Source organism: Takifugu flavidus, chromosome 9, assembly GCF_003711565.1.
Source record: "Takifugu flavidus isolate HTHZ2018 chromosome 9, ASM371156v2, whole genome shotgun sequence".
NCBI classification, from domain to species: domain Eukaryota; kingdom Metazoa; phylum Chordata; class Actinopteri; order Tetraodontiformes; family Tetraodontidae; genus Takifugu; species Takifugu flavidus.
The window spans coordinates 10,432,842-10,449,741 of record NC_079528.1 but is presented as its reverse complement, the minus strand read 5'-3'; the positions used below and the strand labels follow the sequence as shown (position 1 = coordinate 10,449,741).

The following is a 16,900-nucleotide window of genomic DNA, read 5'->3' as shown; positions in this document are numbered from 1 at the left end:
TTATTTGCACTGAGCTTTTTAAAGGTCTCACAGTTGCAGGCTGGACGGAATAAGAACACTGTGGGTCTGACACTTGCAGACAACTGTAGAAATAAACTGTCCCAGAGTTTATAGTTCCTAAACTTTACTGTAGTACTAAATGATCCAAAGCCAGTGACTGTTTTAGAACATATCCACAATAACAGTGCTGTAAACACCATTCTAATGGCATAAACAAGAACCAATTGCACTTATGAGAAGTGTGCTAAATTTGTTAAAGTTTGCAGAGTAGGACTGTCTGAATTATTACAAAAGACTAGTGGCGTTCCCCGAGAATCCCTGCTTGACCCAGTTATATGTATTGGTGTACAGGTTGTACTTTTTTTTAAACAAAAATATATCCTTGTATAATTAAGGACATGTTCTATTTAAGATTACAAAAAGACAAATTCAAAGGTAATTAATGTCACGGAATAAGTAAAGAGCAGTTCTGGGAAATCCCATTATTAATCAGGATTTCCCAGAAAATGATGTCATTGATAAAAAGTTGAAATAGGGAAGTTTTGTTTTTTTTAGATATGTAACCTTTTAACACCAAATGATTTCTGAAAAACACTAGAACAAGGTGTTCATCCACCGTGGCAAAGAATATGAACGCAGGGAGGACTTTCAGAACCAGCTGATGAGCCAGTTCCCCAGTGCTGTGCGCCTCAACACCACCACCATGCCAGGAGATGACATCAAGAACTCTCCACTCCAGTGTATCCTCCCCACACCCTAAAGAATAACTTAACTTCTCTCTTCACATTACATCAAAGCTGTGTAGGAATAGTCTTTCTTTCCTGAGTGATCTGGATCAGATATCCAGTGTTTCACAGTGCAGCCAGTTCTTGAGATTCCCCCCCGGCTGAAGAACAAACCTGTCCCTGACCAGATTATCAAGTCAGTAAAACGCATATGGACCTCATTATACTTTAATGAAGTTTAATTGCCTGTGAAATAATTGTTTTTTTTAATAATCCCATGTCATCTGTACCTGAAACTCCCTCCCTCCCTCATCTGACACCTCCTCCAGCTTCTACAAGTCCAACTATGTGCAGCGTTTCCACTACTCCAGACCTGTGAGGAAAGGACCTGTAGACCCCAACAATGAGTTTGCTGTGAGTTATGGACGACACAGACAATGAGACTCTTTTACCATTATCATTTTGTAGAGGATACATGACTGTGCGGTAAAAACTGACGTGTAGTGGAGCTCGGGGGCTAATGCTAGCACCCGGTCGGACCTATAATGCATTCAACCACCAGAGGGAGAGGTTCTGCTGAGAACCCTGCATCCATCATCAGTGGAAATCTCCATACGGTGCTTGAGAGCTTGTTCATTCCAGTGACAGCTGCGTTTGCTTGAAAAATAATCAGCACAAACCTGAAGCTGAGTGTTTTTATAATGTGGGTTCCACACAGTGTGCGGCATATCAAAACAAGCCAATCTGCTATGAAAATATTCCCATGTCACCCGTCATTTAACATAAGCTTTTTCTCCCTGAGCAAGAAGTTGTTGGAGCAAGCTGTTAACTTTATTGGGGAATTTGATTTATTCCTTCATTTCAGTCCATGTGGATCGAACGCACCACCTTTACCACTGTGTATAAGCTCCCCGGGATCCTGCGCTGGTTTGAGGCCACTGATATTAAACACGTAAGCATGGGACGCCACATTTGCTGCTGAAGCATTTCTCTGTTTCATCTCTTTTATTTTTCTCAAATTGTCTTTGCTCATCTATTGTTTCTTTGTAACCCTCGGACGTGTGGTGCAGACCACCTTGTCCCCGCTGGAGAATGCCATCGAGACCATGGAGTCCACCAATGAGAAGATTCTGACCATGATCAACCAGTACCAGACGGACTGGAGCCTCCCCATCAACCCACTCTCCATGCTGCTCAATGGCATCGTGGACCCAGCTGTGATGGGCGGCTTCGCCAAGTATGAGAAGGTAAACTGTCCCCAACAATTCCAACCTGTAAAGATCTCTACTTCCTGGCTCCTGTATCTTTAAACAAGTAATGTTTTCCAGGGGAGTTTGCTCTTCTTGTGTTGTATTTAAGCTCGTTTCAGTATGTGAACGTTTCACCGTCATTTAGGTGTTTATGTGGCAATTGGATCAAAATAAAATAACCTACAATTTCAATTTCATTGGAAACCAGGAAAAATCTATTCTTCCACTTATTTGCACTGCCAATAAAGTGTAAAATTAGGCAATTTTTACTGCTTGAATTAATTTCAGATGATAAATAAACTGATATTCACACCTGTGCTCCGGAGTGTAAATATCAATAAATCACATCAACCTCTCAATGTGTCCATGCATAAATATCAGTGGCGTGCATCCACGGCACACTGGAGGTGATAATATCAGCATAAGATAAGATTTATGTGCTTTAAATGTCTGAGGAAGAGTCGGGAATGGTCTTTTTAATATCATTTCTGTTTCAGGCGTTCTTTACGGAAGAGTACACTCAGCAGCACCCAGAGGACAGAGATAAACTGATCCGCCTCAAGGACCTCATCGCCTGGCAGGTACTGAATATGTTTCTGGTGAACGTAATGCAGACGTGTACGTGCGTTACTTTTATGTGACCAATCTGTTGGCAGCATAACATTTATGGTATTTATAGATCCCATTACTCGGCGGAGGCATCTCTCTCCATGGGAAGAGGGTGACTGATGACTTGCGGCCTTTCCACGAGCGTATGGAGGAATGTTTCAAACAGCTGAAGAAGAAAGTGGAGAAGGAGTACGGAATGAGAGAGCTGGTGCGTTCTAAATAGAAACATGAGTGGGAAAATCCTTTTTAAACTGACATGTCTCTCACTGTGGTCCTAAACACTTTCAGCAAGGCTGGACGCAGAACTAATGTGTTAGATGTGTTAATTAGGCTGCAAATGAGCTGAACCAGGCAAATTTGGAAGATCAAAGTAATTTAAAAAGCATCAAAGACTGTTGAAGTAGGAGTTTAAAATTCATCTACAAACAGAACAGGGCTTGTGTGCCAAAAGCTAAGTAAGTTTATTATCTAATAACTTGGCTCTGCCCTAAGGATCCATTAAAAATGTTGACAATTTCTCATGCTGTTTTAAAGACATGTCTACCTCATCACATATCACTTATAAACCATGCTACAAGATTAGCAACAACGTCGTTTTATTGGCTGTAATGGAGTTTACCTTTGTGTTTCTAGCCGGATTTGGATGAGAGGAGGTCCTCTCGACCTCGCTCTATTCTGCGTTCCATTCGTCATTCGATCATCTCGACCTCCTCACAGCAGGGATCTGAATGCTTGACGCCAACCAAGCTCCATATGGACAGGTAACATGTAAAATATTCCATTCAAAGCATTATTTAGTTCAGGTCAGCGTCAGAGCCCTTTAAAGATGTATTCCCTCTGACGGCCAGCAGGGGGCGGTTTTAAATCCTTTAACTAACTTCTCATCTTCTTCCTACCTCCTGTTAGGGACCTAACCCCCGAGTCTCCGACACCCTGGATCCTTCAGCGCTCCAGTGGCAGCGTGAGTGCAAACACAGTCGAGGAAATGGTGGTGACAGTGGGAGACACTGAGGTCAAAATGAGGAAGAGCAAAAAGAAGAAGAAGAGAAGCAGCATGATCTTCATCACTGAAGAAAGAGAACGGACGAGTACGATGGACTGCAAAAGGGTGAGATGGACTTTTCAGATCGGGAGACGGGAGAGGGGGAAGAAAAAGGGGGTTTGTGTAGCAGCGGTCGTGGCTGAGGCTGGTGTGATCCCCGTCTCTCTCTAGCTCTCCAAGAAGCAGGAGTTCCGCAGCGACACCAACTTGGCTGAGCCAAACGAATCGACCGTGTCACTGACCAGCGCAAACTCAAGGTCGCTGCCCGCCATCACTGGTGCGTAAGATACAAAAAAAACATAAAAATGTTACTCCTGTAATCTTGGAGTCAGGCAGAGTCGAAATTAAAAGTTGGGACTTGAGAAAGATTTGTGGTTAAAGGTTCTGTCCAGTTTATAACTCACTGCCTGCACTACAGGGCCAAGTCCTTAAATTGATATATCAGGCCACAGCTCATTTCAGCCTCCCTGGCATCCTGCCATGTACACCGGGCTTGTGGGTGGTGTTTCACACAGCCTCTGATTAGCATCACTGTCTCCAAGCTGTTGGGCCTGGCTGAGCAGAACGCCCGTGCTGCCAGTGTCGCCAGTGTCGCCACAGCCCATTTTTCATGAGCAGAGCAGCTGCCAGACCTCTGTTAGTCACCACTGAAGCAAAGACTCCCTCCGGTAACACTAAACTGTCCCCGTCCGCAGGTCTGTCTTTGGCGGTGGTGGGGGGCACAGAGGAGGTGGAGATCTCCAGATCCAGGAGGGACAGCAAGAGCATGTCGGTGTGTGGGACTGCTGACCGAACCGCAGACAGACGCTCAAGAGGTGTCATTAACCTGCTCTTCAAGTCCAAGGTAAAAGTGGCAGGTGCTCCCAGACAGGCCGTCATACAGGTGAAACACAGCTGATCTGACTGTGGATCAGGGCACCAGTCCCCGTCTATGATAGTGTGATTAATCGAAGCCTTCTGATAGTCTAATTACTGACTTCTTTCTTATTGCTATCTAGGTTATTTTCTTGTTTTTTTTATACCTCCTTCCAGTTAATAGATTTTGAACCCTTTAATGGAGTTTGAGGGTTTGTCTGATGATATTGTACTTGTTTCAACAGAGCTCCAAATCAGAGGATGTGAAGTCTGGTGATCAAGCCAAAGATCACACAAATCATTTTTAAAATGCCTTAAAACACATTATTTTATTTTCTCTACATTTTTAAAGAAATAAATTAGTTACACATCAGCCTACAAGAAAAGCAAACACCTGCTCTCTTCCCCTCCCTTTCTCTCTTTCTCTGGCTTGGTGTTTTTTGGCCAGTCCTGCTTTATTGAATTGATTTTATCTGCTGTATCAATAAAGGCTATTTTAGTGGTGTGACCTTTTTCTCCGTGCTTTAACTGATTCCCAGTCAAGCTAAATGCCACCCCGCAGCTTTTCAATCAATTCTACTTCTGGACGAATGAGCAAACACAAAGTCTGTCATGGATGTGCTGGATTAAAAAGCTTTTATTGTACAGTTTACAACAACCCGTCACAGGATGAAATTAAAGAGCAAAAAAGCAGGGTGTGGGATTATTATATTATTATTATTATTATTATTATTTATTCATTATTATAAAGGAATTTAAACGCTTTGGAGAGGATCCAACAACTGTGACAGTTCTGAGACAATAATACTAATAATACTATGTCTGAGTTTAAAATTAATCAAACTGTTTTTTCTTTCGGATAAACCTTTTATACGAACAGCATTTAAAATGTGACGGTTGAACATGGTCTCATTACTGCTCTGCTCAGGTAACATACATGGCATACATAATATCACAATAAACTTATAGTAGTTTAGAATAATTTATCATCACCTGTTAAAATATTGATAAAGATTTAAATCCTGGATGGATCAATGGATCAGAATTAAAACGTATCTGCAGGGCAAGCCATAGTAAATTAACATCAGCATTAACAAAGCAATGTAGCATATGCTGTAGAGTGCCAGGAGGTATGCAAAGAACTGTACATTGGGGAAACTGAACAGCCCCTCCATAAAAGAATGGCCCAACACAGATGTGCCACCTCTTCAGGACAGGACTCAGCAGCACACCAACACCTAATGGAAACTGGGCACTCCTTTGTGGACAGTCAAGTACGGGTACTGGTCACAGAAGATCATTGGTTTGAGAGGGGTGTCAAGGAAGCCATTCATGTTAGGTTGGAAAATCCATCCTTAAACAGGCGGTGGGCTAAGGTACTTCCTATCACCCACATACAATGCAGTCCTCCACTCTTTTCACCAACAATCTAAAAGTTCATAGCATTTCATGAGCCCTGGTGATTCACCACCATGTGACCCAGCAGACAAAGGACAAGCAGATGACCACCGAGAGATCATTAGGTTGCTAATGGCGCATCCTAAGGGCTATGTTTGCTCTGCCCTCAGCAAGTTGAAGAAGCCTTCTGGAGAGAAGGCGAAAGGTCTTCAGAAAATCACTAACAAGTCCAGTCGACGCAGAGATCTTATTTGGATAACTATAACAACGACAATTGAGAATTTACCCAGACATTAACAAGTGAATAGTCTCGACCAACTATGTCCACTAGAGGGCGCCGTTGTTACATTAACGGATGACCTCGCACGCAGAATTGTGAGCGTCTAGAATCTGTGTTCGATTGTTAATGTCTGTAGACGACCTATGCGTTTACCCTCAGTGGACACAATTGTTTATTATTATTTTGATTTACTATGATTTACTAATTTGATCACAGCGCCTAAACTGTTTTGAGCTCTAGTTTACAGTCGATTGTGCTGCTGTGAACATGTAATCAGCAGAAAATGCAACGTTGTTCATAGTGCAAATAAAACGCACGCTTTACGTATGATAGCTGTCCTCAGATGTACGGTGAGAGAAACAGCATCCATTCAGCCAATAAGGTAATAAACACATTAATCAGTCTGTGAGAACGAGATTGTGTAATTACATAAATCACCAGAAGGTGGAGACGAAGAGTCTGGTTGTAAGCCTAATTTTCCTTTCCCCCCCTAAAAAAGACTATGTTAATATGAGGTGTCGAGGTGTGAGAATAGAATGGCTCACGAATATAGTAGACTAGTCATCGGCAGAGTCCTTTAGGGAAATCATGCATCTCCTGGACTAGAATGAAGCTGTTTTAATGAGTCGTATATGCCCATGGGAGAACCTGTCCAAGGATGACGGGCAAAATGAAGACATTTCGACAATTTCTAATCAATTAAACCAGTATCTTTTATACTGACCAATGAGTTTCACTGCAGCTAATTATACTCACAGGCATTTTAAAACTCACAGTGTTAAAGTGCAGACGAGTGGAGCCTCCGATTAAACTAATTGCTCTGTGACCAAAGACGATCTCGGCTCTCACATCTGTAACTTCAGAGTGAAATAAAACACTTTATTCATTTACAATGAAGTGGGCTTCGTCTCACCTCGTGAGTTTTAAATATAACCTGGTACCTTATTATATATGTATGTCATTCATTTTGTATCCATTTTTTGCGGTACTATTTGGTGAAGCACTTTTGAATTAATTCCTTCTCCAACTAAAAGCTTGAGGATCTTGATTTTGCTCGAGCAGCTGCTCTCAGCCAGCTCTGCTAGATTTTCATATTCCAGCGTGAATACCCAATAAATATATTGCGTGCATGTATTGACATTCGTTCTCAGATAAAAAAAGGGGAAAAAAACATTTTCAGTCACTATTTTATTTAATTATTTACACTAATTGCCACTTTGTAAATGATCGTGTAGTTACCATAATCCTCCACTAGAGTGCAGTAAAACATTTATGGCGTCGTGGGCGATTGAGAGGGCACATTTTAAATCGAGCAATTTAAATGGAAAAAAAAACTTGAAAAGAAAAGTGTCAGCAGCTCCCCACATAAAACCCATCACGTTTTGACAGGAAGATTTTACGTTAGTTACGGTTGTCACTAGAGCTCAAATGACTTCTATAGTAAGAGGACGCACGGTAAAGGCAGCATCTTTCTCACCAGGAGAGACGCTAAGCTGTAAATCATAAATATGGAGGTGATAATATGATATAAGCTGTGCACACACTTCCTCTTGGCTGACATTTACTCACATATTTGGTGTGTATTGAAGCATAACAGCCGTCAGCACGGATGGTTCTTTTTATGTCAGGAATTTTCAGAAGCCAGCTTCTTATATTTGCCTCACAGACGACACCAATCATCCCCAGCCTCTTCATAGTGGGACTTTTTGGCTCTTCAGCTATATTCATTCACGCTCCATTTCCACAGAACAGCATATTGGCTTTGGTCAGCAAGGTTCCCCCTCTCTTGTTCTGACCCAGGCTTCAGCGTGCACGTGAGGTTAGGGGATGGGGGGTATGCATGAATGCCACTCACCATCTGCATCCTTATCTGAAGGTTTTGATGGGATATTTTTAAGCCTTGCACTTTTTGCATTGACTTTTTTTATTATCTGCAGATGCATTTGTCTTGTCAAGCGTCAGATAACACCCCACTCCAACCTTTTCCTCCCCCCTTCAGTTGTACCCCCACTTCCAGTCTGTAGAGGGCAGTGTTGAAATATGGCAGCCGTATCGCCTTCCCTTTGATGGAGGAAGATGAGCGTTTTCAATGTTGAATAGTCTACACAACTCCATAAATCTGCTCCGATAGCATCCTTGTTATCGTCCGTTGCCTCCTTTCACCCTCCAATCCTTGACAGTTCACTTTCTTCTCACTCTCTGCTTGTAATTGTCTGGGTTCTTTGCCACCCATTTATCTCTCCCCCTTCACTCTTTTGCAGCACTCTCCTGATAGTCTCTCCATTTCTCTGACAGTCTTACAAACAGCTGACGGGGGAGCATTAAGTGGAACGACGCTGCTGAGTTTTAATGGTGCTTCCTGATAATCCTTAATCTGACAGCTCATCAAGCTGCTCTCCAGCCCACATCAATCTGAAATATAAAATGGAAATCGGTGCCTGTAGGAACTCCTTATCTCTATATTCATGTAATGTTATATGTTCTTGTTATGCTAATTTAATGTGCCATATGTGGATCGTGCTTGAAACATTTCAAATAAAGACAATACTTGAGTTCCCTGATGTCAACATGCAGCTAACACACGTGCATTTAGCTCAGTTAAAACCCCCATTTTATAGTCTTTTTATTTTTGTTTGTTCAGTGCTTGGTTTTAGACGCTGGATTTTCTAGCTGAGGTGCCCCCTGTCATCATCTCAGCTTTTGTTCACAAGATGCAGATTCTGATATTGTTAGTTGACCTCCTCGAGGTCAAATCTTGTATCCTTTAATTGGTCTGCCAGAGTTCTGTAGCTTTTGTTTGAGTCTCTGAATATTTAACATCTTGGCTCTGGCAGGTTTCCATATGTGCGAAAACCGAGATGTTTGTTTACTTGTGGTTGCAGGGTTAATGGGTTGAATTTTGTGGTTTAATAAAGTCCCAGTGTGTAAAACATTTGAATGCTCATTAATTCATAATTGAAGTGTCATTCCTCTGTTAGTAGAATAGTGTTGCCATTCAGTGGCTTTTTGTGCATTTTTCCCAGTCTTCCCATGCGGGTGGTCTGAGGCGCCGCCTGATTCACCTACTGCTCATCCGAGCTGGTTGAATCTGTAGCTTTAAAGAGCAGCTTGTTTTTCCTCTTGTTTCCAGATCCTTGTAGGATCCCTCCACGGTAACACTTGGCTCCGTTTTTGAGAGTGAACTTTCTCTCCTCTGCCTTTTATCAGCTTTTTTTGTTCCTGCCTCACCTTTGCCTTGTTTTTCCTCTTTTTTCCAGTTTGCTGTGCTCAGGTCCGCCTCGCTCGCCTGTGCATTGCCCATCTATAGCAGGTTTCTGGCTTCAGACGGCTTAGCAAATAGAGTCTCATTACATTGGTCATCCTCCACATAAGTGACACTTTCTAGGAAAGTAAAACCTTCGTGAAAGAACTTAAAATAAATAATAGAAACTGGACAAAGAAACTTTTGCTTTTTACAGGAATGTGTGTAGTATAATCCACATGTGACAAAATGACACCTTTTGAAATACAGTATAACTAAGCCATAATTCCAAGTCTTAAGCCCACAGAGATTTGGGGCTTTCCTGGTCTTGAACACTCCTGAGTCCAACAGGCTGAACACAGCAAACAGACTTTAGGCTGGATCACTGCAGGCTGGACCTGAGAGATGATTAAAGTGGGACAGAGAGAGATGATTTGGACTGATTAATCCCTTATTTGATGGTTTCTCTCCCTGTGTGTGCATTTGAAACCAAAAAGAGAGTTCTAATTTTATGATTATTGACAAATCCTTAGCCACAACACCCTGAGTTATCTTGTTAAAACCAGTTTAACGGCCATCACTCAGACACCTGTTGATCTCAGTCTATATGTCGTCATCAAATATGTGCATATGTGTGTGTGGAACACAGCAAAGTGGACATTGTGCCTCTGCATCCTCAGATGTCCTCACTTCCCACAAAAAAACCAAAAAACTCCGTCTAGACTTCTTTTTCAAGTCTGTTTAAGAAGTGGCCGCGTGGCCGTAACCTTCCACAGGGACAACGGGCGCACAACCCCAGGGAATCACCCTGGCGATCAGACAGTCCACCCACTGATTAGGCGGTTGTCAGCAGAGGCCACGTTGCCATAGTTACCACCCTCCATCACCTCCTGCTCTCGCTGGTTTCCTGCTGCACTCCACTCTCTGCTTCAACTCTTTTACTCCATCCTTGGCTTTTCCTCTCCAAGGCACAAACTTCTCAGGCATGTGTGCGTGTGTGTGTGTGTGCGCGCACGGACAGCTGGATCAGTTCATGTGTGTGTTTATAGCAGCGTGTCGTGCAGAGTGGCCGTTGTCTCCCCTGATGATTTACTTTGATGCCAGTCTGATGCAGCAGCTCATGTCTGTCACTATTGAGCTGGCAGAGACAACTGGCCCTCCATTTTCCTCATTTATTCCCTTTTTTTAGGGGTTTCACTGTTTAAATGTGTCATTTATCTATTTTCCTCCTGGCTCCCCTCTATCAGTCACTTCAGTCTATTTCACTTGTCTGTGTAGTTTTGCTTCAGCCACCTTTCCCTTTTCATTTAATGACTCCTGATTGTATTTTCTTCTTTGCTCATCTTCTCTTACCTGTCACATTTGAACCTCAGTACCTTTTTGTCGAACCAGCTGAAGAGGATGTACAGCGTGGAGAACTATTCCCGAAGAAATCCATTTCAATTTCTGCCTTTTGACTGACACGTGACTGAAATAGCTGGAAAGAATAAGAGTGTTCTGGCAAAATATGGAGGTGTTTGCATTGTTTTCAAACAGCTCTGATGCATCCAGACCCAAAAGTGATGGTGTCAGAGGCTTCAGAAAGCCTCCCTCCTCTCCCCCGTCTGCGGGTGTGTAATTGGCTGCCAGATGAATGCAGCGCTCAGGCCGGTCAGAGCGGCTGAACACCTGGAACAGAGCTCTGCAGAATATTTTCCCTCTCTTCTCGGATGCTGCCAGCTGCTAAATTGAATCCTTCTCCTATTTTCTGTCCTTCTCGGCAGATGTGCACACACTTTGACTAGAGTCAAAGCAAAATGGAGTCTTGATGTGAAAATAAGTATAGATTCTTTGGATGTACAGTTAATGCTCTTATTCTGCCCGCAAGGAACCCAGGTGCCAATCATCTTGTTTCTCCGTTTTCTCCAGTTCTTCTTCTCTCTTCTCTCGTTCACGCTCCCCTTTTCCCATTTGTCTCTCCTTGTCTGAGCAGAATGATAATTGACGTAAGAGTGTCTAAAGAAGCGGTGGATTCTGTTCCCATAGGATGGTCAGTCTTGTGTGTGGGTCTAATTAAGCACAGCTTTTTCATCTGTGCCCCTCCTTTTCCACATCCCTCTCTTCCTCCCTTCCTTCCCTGTGATGCTCAGTGGATTCATTAATTACTCCACAGTTTACAGATCCAAACATCTCATCTGGAGAACACAAACACAGACATGCACACAGAGACACACATTCGTCCTTTCCTATTTCTATACTTGTGAGGACTTTGCTAGACGTAATGCATTACCCAGCTCCTCACCCTAACCTTAACCCCATCTGTAAAATCAAACCTTAACCTTCAAACACTCCTTTGAATTTGTGAGGAACAACCACTAGACAGTTTTTGATACCCAATATCAAGGACACACACACGCACACACACACATCTCCAGCCAGATGTTTGTCTCAGATTTGATTATTCCTCACTGAATCAATGCACAACCATAAAAAGGCATCATTTCTATTACTGCTGGGTAGAGAAACAGGTGCGCCACAAAGACAACTAGCAGGATGAGAGGACAGCAGCACAATAACAAAGGCTGCTCCACCTTTCCAGGTGTTTCAACCACACGCCCATGAAGGAAATTCATCCAAAAATTCTTTGACCTTTGTACCACAATCCATTTTAAAAGCACATTTATAGTTTAACCATTTGTGTTTCAGAAATCTGACAGTGAGGATGAGCGCCAATCACATGGTGCACGTGCGCAGTAGTGCCTACACTTTCCATCTCAGATATCAACCGACCTTTCTTTAGAGCTCAGTTTTAGACTTTGTGCACACTCAAATCTAATATATGTGCAGTAAACGCACCTGATAGCAATGCATCCACGTCAGTGAGCTTATGTCAAAAATCTGTTAATCTCCTTCTACTCTGCATTATGAAGTCAGATAGAGCAAAATCAATTTCAACTCTTCAAGCAAAATAAAGTCCCCCCCACCCACCCCACCCCCCTCCCAGAGAGCTGTAACTTGAAAAGTTCTGGCTCGTGTCAGGATTAACCCAAAGGTGAGACTCTGACACCTTATCTGTCTCCTCTCATGAGCTCATGTTGTGATGCAAGAAAAATGGAGACGCTGAGGTGATCCAGATTGTTGGCTGCACTGAACTGGGAACCATGGGAGGGCCGAGATGGATGGAAGATGTGAAAAGAGGCATCAGCAATGGGGTGGAACTGTACTATAGACATGAAATTGGACAGAAGAATGATACTCCAGTGTGTGTGTGTGTGTGTGTGTGTGTGTGTGTGTGTGTGTGTGTGTGTGTGTGTGTGTGTGTGTGTGTGTGTGTGTGGGATAAGCAGGAAAGAGTCTTGCTGGACATCAGTCTCTGAAAGCAAATTATCCCAGGAGCAGGTGCTGCCGGACAGCTGACAAGATTTGCAGACCCTCTCCAGGATATGGTTCTGGTTCGGGATCTGGTTGTACGCTTCGGTTTCAGGCATCTGTAAATAAAATAATACCGTAAATAAATGAACAAAGATGGCGTCAGAGCCCACAGGAGCAGGTGGTGGAGCATCCGTCGGTCATGATCTAACCCCAAAGATCATAAAACTGTCCAGCCTTCAGAGCAGAAAGTCAGGAGGGAACCAGAAACACTGGTGCAAGGTGAGGGAAAGTGTCAGGGTCTGAATAATGCAGCATATACTGTAAAGATATGTTTTATTTATTCACCAGGAGAATGTTCCTGTTGTTCTGAGTTGGGAGAGACCACAACGGATGTTTCCTGTGATGCGTTAATTGAACCTGTAAGGTAAAGCTAATGGCCTCCTGAGTGGGGGTGAAAACAAACACAAGGCTTCAACAAGGTCCTGGTCAACATCAAGAGACGCTCTTCTTCTCAGTGTTCCACCATAACTTACGTACTTTAATCAATATTGGTTTATTGTGATTACCATCGGTAAAAATATATTCGAAATCACTGGTAAGTTAGAATGTAATGATAATAATAATGATATTCAATACTGTGGGCAATGCAACAGTCACCCTGCTGGTTCGACTGGTTATGACTTCTGTTCTGTGCTGCTTTAAGTAGGATCAATACATTAAAATGGTTTAATTCTTTATGGTTCAAAAAAACATCAACAACTAATTGGGTCTTGACAAGCCCATTGCTGTTATCCAAACAGCATTTGCTAAATACAGGAACAACTGGAGAATGGAAAAGCGTGGAGTACATTCCCACCTTGGATTTGTTTAACCTCAGCATGTGAAATGAATTAAGGCATATTTGACATCTAATTCTAAAAATCCCGAAACACACATTGTGTTTAGTCCTTTAACCTTTCGGTCACCTTCCCAACAAGCCAGTCGCCTCTCATTCTAACGGAAAGGAGGAGGTGGAATACCATCACAGTCTCCAGATTACACCGAGCGTAATCAGCGGAGGCAGCGCCACACATCAATAGATCAGATGCTGGTTTCCACCAGTGGCAGCAGACCTGTTCTGACAGTGGGAGGAGATGGAGACAGATTGCATCTTTCCCTCTCCCAGCTTCTTATCACAGCATCCACACTTATCTACCCCCAGTGGAACGATGTTATTAGAAGCCCGGCTGAGTGGCGGCAAGAGAGACAAATGACAGAGAATGCCGAGGATGAAGAGTACGAGAGCCTGACAGATAACGGTGTGAAGCAGAAGTCATGAATCAGAGTGTAAGGCTGTGAATGCAAGCATTAAGGAGGACGTTTTGATGGGCTGTCCATCCGTCCTAGTGTCTGTTCACCTGGCGTTTGGACAGCGATCACTGCAGCCTCATGAGCAGTAATCATCATTCATTCATTCATTCATTCATTCATTCATTCATTCATTCATTCATTCATTCATTACAATAAATCTGGACGACACCGTGCACAGGAGGAGGAGACGTCTGGAGGCAGACACCTGTGCACACCTTTATCAGTTATGTTTAAATAAAGAGAGTGATGTGTTGTCAAGGTTTGGAAATAAACTAGTGGGAAGTAACTTTATCTAATTTGGGTCATTAGTTAAATTCCTCATGTTTTCCTAAAGTGAATGACATCTCTATTCATCATTTCAATAGTTCTTTTTTGCTACATTCTTCTGATTGTTTGAGTTGAATGTCTCCTTGGTGTCTTTCATCTGTCTCCATTTCCTCTCTTCCCTGATTATCCTGATTAGTTCCACTTGTTCTCCCCCATCTGTCCCCCCACCATCTGTTCTCTAGAACCTGTCCCCCCTCACCTGTGGTCCCTCACCTGTTGTCCCCGACCCCTGAGCTGTTCCCCCTCACATGTGGGTTCCTGGGCCACTCTGTTCTTTTGTCTGTGATTTTCCCTGTGATTTAAGATCAATTTATATAAAAAGTCCACCTTCAAGGGTTGATAAGATTCAATAATATTTTAGTTCCATGTCCAACTCGGCCTCTATGGTTCAATCAATATCATGAGCAGATTACATTTATATTGGAGTTTGACTAAGGTTGCGTTCACACTGGAAGCCAACGTGACCTGAATTAGCTTTAGATCTGATATTTTTTTACGACAGTGGCAAGAAACAGATCAATTCTGATCTTTTTGAATTGTATTTGGGCCACTTTCGTATGTATTTAGAAATTAGACGCAAACGTTTTAGACCTCATAAACATTTGGGCAGAAACAGCAATACAGATTAAACACAAACCTTACCTTCACAAAGTTTTGTGACCTTTGACAGACATTAGTTTCCATCAAATGTGGTGCTGAATGTGGTGTGTTGATTGTCTTATTTTTATTCTTATTCTACTTTCAGGGCCTGCGGGCTACTGCCAGAGGGTCGTTACAACTTCCTGTTATTCTAACAGAAATGATTTTGACTCCACAGATAACACATACACAGAGTGAATATTATCAGAGGAGAGCACACTTTAACTGTAGCTGGGGGGGGTTGTGGCAGATTTCTACCCTTTATCATCAATATGAGATTCAGAAATCCATAATGCTGAACAGCTGTGAAAGCCGCAGTGTGAATGGATTCCTGCTGACTGTCAGTTCAGCCTGACAAAACTTTTTTTCCCCTCTTCTGCCTAACTGCCAGCCACCGCAGAGCTCCGGAGCTGAAAATATTTTCAAAATAATCCATACTGCGGAAGCTTTCAAATGCACCTGACTTTGCCAGACTGTTTATGCTGTTGTGGAGCGATTCTGCATGCATGTGTGTGTGTGTGTGTTAGCATTTCAACCAGCAGTCTCTGGGGTGGGTGCAAATTAAATTAATCTTGTGTTCAAAAGTGAAGAAATATTAAAGCAAGACAGCAGCGGACCTGAGCAGCTGCCAAGTAAAATTGGGTATTTGTGAGCGTTCTGAAATTGCGCCTCCCCGGGGAAGGTGTGGATTCCTGCTGACGTTAAGGCCTTGTCACTCATGACCTAAGAGGAACAAAACAAGGTGACGTGTTCATTTTTCTCTCCCTGCCAGGATGTTGTGACGATGAAGCTCTCACCAGTCACCCAAAGATAACACCGACTTTACAATATCTCATTTATCCAGACAAAACACGAGCAGACAAAGGAGGCATTCAGCGTGTCCTGAAGGGAAAATGGTAAATAAGCCTCCAAAAATAGAGAAGCAATTTTCTCACTATCTTTAAGAGCCTAAAGGTCGGGGTAAGGATCCGTTTAAATGAGAAGGAAACAACTTTGTGTTCAATAGCAAAGCGTGCTATTTTCATATTCAAATGCAGAAGCTGCAGGGTCACAGATCCAGTCAAGCCCTTTATCCAGTGACGTCTGATTTATGATTTATTCAGCCTATTTATGATTGTTCTGACATAGTTTTAATAGCAAACAAAATGTGGGTTTTCTTTAAAAAAAAAAAACCAACAAACTGGTAGATATGTGAGGATGTGTGCAACACTTCATGGCAGCTCATGATTCAGAGGAAAGCAATCGGTCTCCTGACCAGAGGGTGGCTGGTTCAGAAATCTGACAACGTGTCGGGCTGGAGTGCCCCTGAGCAAAATCACTGGTTTAGCAGTTTCCTGTGGTGGTTTATTCCGTCATGTTGGTGAACTGACTGACACAGACTGTGTAATGGCAGGCAAGGGGTCATTGACCAAGGGAGGAGTCAGTACCATCTGGGCTGGAAGGGAGGGAAAGGTGGGCCCTGACATCAAGGATGTGATGTGAGGTGACAGGAAATAACCTTTAGTGAGACTATGATGATGTCTTTCCAAAGACTCATGTCTCTTTTGTTCCCACCAAATTGTGTCTTCCTCACCGTCATAACTGCTTTATTCCCTGCTTCAGTCAGTTCTTGACTAATGGATGCTGCATTGGGAAGTTGAAGTCCTGTTCCCTCGGTGTTGCAGTCTTGAAGTAAGATGAAGAGGAAAAACTCCAAGAACCCGACAGAAACCCTGATAACTTGTACTTGTGGCTTTCCTTCTTCAGCTTGTCAATAGATTTGATGGGCAGCCACAGGGAAATGAGTGTGTGTATTTCCACCTTTCTCACACACTCTCCACCACACTGGACTCA

General features: G+C 42.9%; 1 protein-coding gene across 1 annotated transcript in view; it reads left to right on the top strand.

Moving 5' to 3' along the window:
* LOC130531158 (dedicator of cytokinesis protein 2-like) overlaps positions 1-4,989 on the top strand; it is a 61,674-nt gene extending 56,685 nt beyond the window's left edge. Inside the window, exons 40-51 of the mRNA XM_057042977.1 lie at positions 599-740; positions 840-921; positions 1,055-1,139; positions 1,591-1,677; positions 1,796-1,972; positions 2,473-2,556; positions 2,655-2,792; positions 3,218-3,345; positions 3,491-3,692; positions 3,798-3,903; positions 4,322-4,470; positions 4,727-4,989. Of these exons, the coding sequence (XP_056898957.1) occupies positions 599-740; positions 840-921; positions 1,055-1,139; positions 1,591-1,677; positions 1,796-1,972; positions 2,473-2,556; positions 2,655-2,792; positions 3,218-3,345; positions 3,491-3,692; positions 3,798-3,903; positions 4,322-4,470; positions 4,727-4,789 (1,443 nt within the window). The 3' untranslated portion in view covers positions 4,790-4,989. The remainder of the gene's footprint in view (positions 1-598; positions 741-839; positions 922-1,054; positions 1,140-1,590; positions 1,678-1,795; positions 1,973-2,472; positions 2,557-2,654; positions 2,793-3,217; positions 3,346-3,490; positions 3,693-3,797; positions 3,904-4,321; positions 4,471-4,726) is intronic.
* Positions 4,990-16,900: the final 11,911 nt, after the last annotated feature.